Source organism: Plectropomus leopardus, chromosome 18 (assembly GCF_026936395.1).
Source record: "Plectropomus leopardus strain MGB_pleo_1.0 chromosome 18, ASM2693639v1, whole genome shotgun sequence".
In the NCBI taxonomy this organism is placed as follows: Eukaryota; Metazoa; Chordata; class Actinopteri; order Perciformes; family Serranidae; genus Plectropomus; species Plectropomus leopardus.
The window spans coordinates 6495193-6502792 of record NC_142193.1 but is presented as its reverse complement, the minus strand read 5'-3'; the positions used below and the strand labels follow the sequence as shown (position 1 = coordinate 6502792).

Here is a 7600-nt window from a genome sequence, read left to right as displayed (position 1 = left end):
CAAACAGAAAGACCACATTAAAAAGACACAGAACAGAATGGCTTTGGATAAGAAACATGGCTGAGCACAGACAACTAAAACTAGGAAACGCCATCATGGAGGGACATTTAGACCAGGAGCTGATCAAAGCTTACTGAGTAATCGCTACAGAAATCACCCCGCCCCACACAGACGGGGTAGTCCACGTCAAAACCATGAAGCTGTGGACAGGACCCCCCCATCCAGCCGAGACAGGGCGACCCCCATGACGATGCCCCCACAGCCAGAGCCAATCACAGCTCCTGGTACAAAGGGCCCTCTGTGAGGAAACACCAGAGATGGAGTAAAAAACAAAAAACAGAATAAGCAAACAATAAAGTAGTTAAGACAACTACTTTTTTAAAAGTTTCACCAAATTTGCCTTCTCGTGAAAAGAAATAACAATTAATCAATGGTGAGAAGATTTGTAAAGTTTGTGGCCCTATTTCTTTCTCATAGAAAATTGACAAACGACACTAATCAGTTTCTTTGAAAATGAATTTGTGACAAACAACAAGAACTGCAAGAAAATAAATAGGTTAATTTTCAGTTAACTAAATTCAGTCCAAAGTGAAAAAATACAGATGCCCAATGACCATACATACATTATTCAACACACAAAATAGTCTTTATATGGTGGCCACATCTGCTGTGTGTTACATGACATATGTGTGAAGTGTCAGTAAAGACTTACATGACCATTGTTAATGCTGCTATGCTATGCTAGGCACTTAAATCCTCTAAACTAAAGCTGGCGAGCCTTTACCTCAGTGCCTCTCTCTATGTGTTGCATCAGACATGAACATGTTACCTGGACTTCCCTGGCTGAGAGTGCAGGACCACATCTGTAATGAGTTAAATGTTCGTAATGAGTTCCATGAACACATCTGTAATGAGTTACATGACAACTTTTGTACTGATCACATCTGTAACGACTTAAATGTCTCTACTTATTTACAGGAAAACATCTGTTATAAATGCTGAAGGTCTGTAATGAGCAACGTGACCACATCTGTAATGACATAAATGTCTAATCATTTACAGGACCACATCTGTAATGAGTTAAATGTCTAATCATTTACAGGACCACATCTGTAATGACATAAATGTCTAATTATTAACAGGACCACATCTGTAATGAGTTAAATGTCTGTGGTGAGTTAAAGGATCACATCTGTATGGATATGTTACCCTATATCTGTTGCATGATCACTGAAAGGGTCCACCAGACACAGAGACATTTGTAAGAGCGCAACACACTTTTACGATTTCATCAAGTAATGTCACATCATTTCCTCTGTCAATCTCAGTGAACCCTATGGGGGCGGGGCTTTGCAAAACAGTGTATTTTTGACTGAGAATTTCAATGACTTTTTCGGTGTGCATCCTAAGAGACACTAAGCATCTGGTGTCCTCGGCAACAGGATCCAGCGGTTTCTTATCACTAGTGAATGCTGTGAATTCAGCTTGGTAAGAATTGGCGGTCTCTCTGACATTAAAACCCCTCTCTGCCAACACTAGGTCCCCTGGGAGCAAATGAGATAAAAAACGGCGTTGCTCTGTGATGAACTTATCACTTGTGCGGCCTCCCCATCCATTGGAAATGAAACAAATAGAACCTTGCGGGCAAAAGGCAATTAAATATTTAACCCTACAGTGTGACTTGTATGTTGAAGAATATTGAGCACCGGCTGAGAATTTACTTGGTTTCTCAATAAATATTTCAAAACAGTCTACAATGCCAACTGTCTTCTCAAAGTTATTGTTCCTAAATGCATATGGAAGATATTTTTTGAGTGATTCACTGTCAGGCCAGATAACTAGGCAAGGCACTAGTCTACAGTACATTACACTAATACAGCGTTTGAAAAGCTCTGAAACAGTAATTGAATCGATGCCAAAATAATAAGCCAAAAAATCAAAAGACAGATTCATTCTGAGCTTAATTAAAGCTAACATATACTGCTGAAATACTGGTAGTCCAGACACAGGTTTTAGACAGGGAGCTACAAAACTAAAAACTGCCATCAGTACTGAATATGCTGGTAAACCAGTGAGAATGTAAACCTTTTTATCATTGTTTTTTAGATTCATCTCATTCAGTCCCCTTCTATCCATTTTTTCTTTGAGCAGCATATTTTCAGTCCTTAGAGCATGGCATTCCAGCTCAAGAGATTTAATGCGTTTCTTACAGTTCTCACTGTCACATGCTGGAGTTGCTTTATCTTCATTATCATCAGGAATAGGCTTGAAATCATTTTCATGTTCTTTGTGGGCAGATTCCTTCACGGCCAATTGTCCTGTGAGAATCTGGTCTGCACTATGCTGCTTCTTGCTGTCTGGAGGACACTCTGCTGGAAGGAGGACTGTAGAAGCCGATGACTTCTCTGCTTGCTGTCTTCTTTGGAGTTTCTTCTTCTGTTTTCTGTTGATTGCATCTAACTGCATTCTTTCTCTTCTCTCCTTCGGGGGTGATGCAGGTTTGAAGATGGACGGGACGTAGTCAGGCGATCGAGGGTCATCGCTCTTTTCTCCTAAAAGATAAGTAAGTGCACGTCAGGTCATTACAGATACAGCAGATGTCAAGGTTTCAAAATCAGACTCTTACATGAATGTCATTGATAGCAACTATCAAACACTGCTCTCTTCCTCGCTGTAAATACAGTAGAATAAAATAAGCAGACTAGCAGTATTACACTCAACCAACACCAGGGAAGGCAGTCTGCAACACATGCAAAGAAAGTGTCAGCATGGGAGGAACTTTAACATTGTAAAACCTCAGGGAGGTATTTTTAATTATTCATTTTAATTTTAAATTTTCACTTTACATAAAAAAGTTACATGGAACTTGCTGTATATGATGTTAAAAGGTTCAGTTGTAATCAAACATTTGCTAAAAGCATTTAAACAAAGTTTTGTGTTGGAGTTTGTTATATTCCAAATTAAAATTTCGAAAATATGTTGTTATTGTAAATGCATATCGGTTCGAAATATTGGTTATCGGTCTCATTTAGTACTAACAGTCGGTATCGGCCCTGAAAAAAGCAATATCGCTCGATCCCTGGTTTGGAAAAATCCAATATTCCTCATAAAACCTTTCCAATTTCTTATTAAGTGGACATAATAATCCATAACGTTATTCATACCAACAACAGAAAATACTTTTAACCTTACCTGATATGAAGTGTTCGCTGCAAACGCGAGCATTTTTGATGACCACTTCCGTCCAGTCCTTTCGCCCTATCGCATTTAACCATAGTTGTCTTTGTTTACGTTGACGGAAAGTGGCGGCAGGTATGCGATAAAACTTCACTTTTGAGCATTTGATTCTTCTATTCGTGCACCCAGCAACACAACAAGACGACATCTCCAAACTTCTGTGTATCCTTCAGTCCTGCGGTGGCGATTTGTGTTTCCCTCCTTTGTTGTGCCTCCAGCCTCTTCTTCTGTGGTATTTTATGGCGGTTGGCATTCATGTATCGCATCACCGCCACCTACTGGATTTTGTCAGACCAGAGCCCTTTAAGTTTATTCTAGTTGTCAGACAACACAGATGATGATTTTGGGAAAGGAGGAGCCAGGAGGAGTGAGATACAATGTGCTATTTGAACAACTGATCTAAAAATAATCATGAGGTCTGTTAAGGAAAAGATTTGTGGGAATAGCATTTGAAAAGGCGCAGCGAACACTTGTGTACCATCTTCTGTCAAGTGCAAGTAGGCAAAATAAACATGTCAACGATAAAGCTATTTTAGCTGTAATATCATATGTTGCATGTGTAAATGTATGCTAAAAGTCCAAATAAAAAATGAGTAGTATTTAAAACGCTTAAGTTATATTTATTTTGAAAGACTGTTTTTCAGTGACTATTACAGTGGCTTTTATCTTCCTGTGCTCCATAACATAACCAACATCACTCTCTGTAAATCCACATAAATATGTACACTGGTGTACACGGCACTGTAAGCAGACCAACTTTACACAATAACATATAAGTATGATCATTTTTAAAATGAATAATACATCGCAGAACTAATTTCCCCGTCTTCTTTTAAACCTGCAGCATGTTGCTCTGTAATGATCACACTGTACCATGTAATAACAACAATATAGTAATAACAAAAATGTGTCCAGTAATAAAAAAAAAATCTATAGTATTAATTCATTTGAAGTTCCCTCATTGTTATCCCCTTATTCCAGAATCTTACCTCTTGTTTCCATGTATCTATATCAGTATGTGCTGTATTGGTAAACAGTCAGTACAAAAAAATTACAATTTACTATTACTTATTATAAATTAAAATGAGGAAGAATTATGCTAGACATGTAGGGAAGTAATCTAAAGCTTTTCCCATAATATATTTATATCAACATGTAATATTATGAGTGTTATACTTCAGAAGTGTTTACAAATTTACCAGATGATTCCAAACCACACAATTAAAAGTTACACATGTAACATTAATGCCCTTGAGTCCAATGAAAATCACTGAATTATAACTTGCACAACATTTATTTTATTTACGATGTCTCTCTCTCTTGTTCTTTATCTCTGAGCACAGATGAAAAAGGAGCTTCCTGTGTGTGTCTGATGTGTGTGTGTGAGCAGCGTCCTGAAGGCACCGGCACAGAAGAAGCCGACTGTAACAACAGCGTCCTCTGAGCCGGTCGGGACGGGGCGCTCCTCATCGTCCGATCGCCTGGTGGGAGAGGAGGGTGATGTCGGGGGGGACAGAGGAAGTGTTGGACTCACGCGGGTGCTGAGAGTGGCTCAGTGGTCTGCTGTGGTGCTGGACTTACTGGGATGGCTGACGTCCACTCTCAGCTGCCTCACGAGTGCCGAAAACTCAGCGGAGTGTTGCGCTATGAAACAGAAACACAGGTAATGAATTCTTCTGATCTCAACTATACAACATCAGCCAAAGATGAAATAAAACTACAAACAATGGAATAATATTAAAGACGGCTCCTATAATAAATATAATTCACACGTGTAAAGTTTACTTTATCTGAACTCCACTTTATGTCACTGCTGGTATTTTTGTAGTCTTAGTGAGAGGATTACTTACTGAGCCCACTGAGAGAGAGGCGCTCATCGCTCTCCATCTGGTCCTGTGGTCATCCGTCCTTCTCATCTGGTCCGGCGTTAACAATACCTGAGTTAAAGACACTTGGAGACTTTTCTTTACGTTAGTAAACTTTAAACTTCCCTCTGTTTGTTACAGCCGCTGACATGTAACTGAAAAAAGTGGCAGCAACAGAGTGAGATATTAACAACATCAGTGAGAAACAGAATTTCAGGAGGCTTGTATTAACGCTGGTTTTAAGTATTGACTTACCTTTGTCCGGTATGACCACCTTTACTTTACAAAGAAAAGAAATGACAGCCTAACAACTGTAACCCAGCAGGGCGCAGCAGTGAACCTGGGCTCTATGCATAAGCTGTCTCCTAAATGTTTTCTCTTTCATGCATTTTTTAAATTTCTGTTATTTTTGTTTTAACATCCTTTTGCTTTCCTTTCCTGTTTTTCTTTCTTTTCTTGAAACCTTGATTTTCCGTTCTTGGGAAAAAACCTGAATGTTGGTGTTTATGAATCCTGATGCAAAAGCAGATTAAACCATTTAGCAGCTTTCAGGAGTGAGAGGCCTCAGAGAATTTTAAGTTAGTCATGGCACTAATAACTTTGAAAAAACAGATAAAAAATAAGAAATAAAACATTGCAAACAAATTCAAAGTTTCATTCCAGGCTCTTGAGGACCCCCTCCCATTGGGGTCCTGAGTAATCAGTCCCACTTTTCCCTAAACTACAACGCTCCTGTTTACAGGCATTTAGCATCATCAACTATTACTCAAAAATAAAATCTATACATGTTTTATGTTATTATTATTTTATTCTTCTCTCTGCTGTTATTGTGTGATTGTGTTTTCCATGAGGTGGTTTGTTTGTTTTTTTGTTCAAATTTTGAATTACCCCTTGAAACTTGGACAGACATCACTTTCAGTTTTTTAAACCTTTGAACCCTGAAACCCTGAGCAAATTCTTTTCTTTCAAAAACATGGTTCATAAGGGAAATGAGAAACTTGGCAATTAATATTTCACGTATTGCAAGAAAAAAAGTAAATGGGTTAGGTTGTTGTTGTTTCTTCTTTATAAAATTTAGAGTATTTTATTATATTTGTTTTTTCTCTCATTTTTGTGTAATTTCCTTGGTTGCCCTCGTCCCATGTTTTTTAATGAAATAAAGAAATTTGCTTAGGTTTCAAAGGGTTAACTTTAAGTCATAAAAAAGAGTAAAATCCATAAATCCATCCTATATGCAGAGGAGCTGAGGTTCAAACTCTTTACGAAGTTTTCATAAGGAGTTTTTCTATGTTGTTAAAAATTGTGAAATCCAATAAACTTGTGATGAAAATGATGGAAAGAGGAAAATCCTTGTAAAACTGCCCTGGTGCAAGACGCTACCGAAGGCTATATTCGCCTCGCCAGACGCGAAGGCTTCCTGGGGCTTTATCAGTCCTACCAGACACAAAGATTTTCCATTAAGGAGCCATCGGTCTTCATCTGAATCGCTGTCATCAGACCTCCTTGAGTACTCAAAAGGACTCGGCCAGTATCTCCTGTTTGTGGAGCAGCTGAGGCCTGAAGTTCAAAGTCTTGGCTCTTCATCACTGTCCTCAAGTCTTCCTCTGTGTCTTCACACTTACCTGTCCTGTGTTACTCTCTTCTTTGTTTCTCTTTGCAGAGGAGCTGAGGTTTGCAGATTTCTATGAGGTGTTTTTGTGTTGTTGACATTTTTAAATCCAATAACATTAATAAGAAAGAGGAAAATCCATATAAAAAGCCCTGGAGCAAGACGCTACCGAAGGCTATGTTGGCCTCGCCAGACGCAAAGGCTGCTGGGGCTTTATCAGTCCTCTGGGTACCAGTAAGGATAGAACAAGCGTCTCAGGTTGTAGGAGGAGCGGAGGCCTGAAGTCCAGGGTCTTGGCTCTTACTTGCTGTCCTCAGAAGTCCTCTGCCTCTTCACACCTACCTGCGCCGCGTTGCTCTCTTCCCTGCTTCTCTTTGTAGAGGAGGCGAGACCTGAAGTCGAGGGTCTTGGGTCTTCATCGCTGGCCTCAAAAATCTTCTTCTTCTTCCCACTTACCTGCGGTGTGTCGCTCTCTTCCCTGCTTCTCTTGGAGGAGGAGCCGAGGCCTGAGGTTGAGGGAGCGTCTTCTTCTGACCTCGGAGAGACTCGGGGCGGACCATCTTCAGGACGTTCCGGTTGCAGCTCAGAAGGCTCCGGCCAAGGAAGTCCAACAGCACGCCATCTGTGCCAAAAGTCGATGGGTAGGGGCCACTGGACGAGAGGGGAGCGTGGTCCGGTGTCACCATCCTCTTCATCCTCTTCCTCCCCGAGGTCGCGGTCATCTTCTTCAGACTCCTCCTCACCGTCCGGGGAGAGTGGGGGATTGAGCTCACCTTCACCTACATCACCTACACCACCTACCTCAACCTCACCATCATCCACGACACCAGTCTCGTCCTCACTTACCTCTTCCTCATCATCAGAGACGTAGAATGAGAGGGAGGCCAAG

The 7600-nt window shown here is 40.3% G+C and overlaps 1 protein-coding gene across 1 annotated transcript; it reads right to left on the bottom strand.

The window, feature by feature from the left end:
• On the bottom strand, positions 1-3460 carry LOC121956209 (uncharacterized). The gene is made up of 2 exons (XM_042504342.2): positions 3193-3460; positions 1-2552 (listed from the first exon to the last, which is right to left on the bottom strand). Exons 1-2 carry the CDS (start codon positions 3383-3385, stop codon positions 1228-1230), a joined length of 1518 nt encoding a protein of 505 aa, XP_042360276.2. The 5' UTR covers positions 3386-3460; the 3' UTR covers positions 1-1227.
• Positions 3461-7600: the final 4140 nt, after the last annotated feature.

Bases quoted from the DNA above. Each gene is read 5' to 3' on its own strand.
- LOC121956209 (XM_042504342.2), bottom strand. From the start codon at position 3,385: ATGTCGTCTTGTTGTGTTGCTGGGTGCACGAATAGAAGAATCAAATGC. The intron at 2,553-3,192 runs GTAAGGTTAAAA...CTTATCTTTTAG, and splicing joins CAGCGAACACTTCATATCAG to GAGAAAAGAGCGATGACCCT.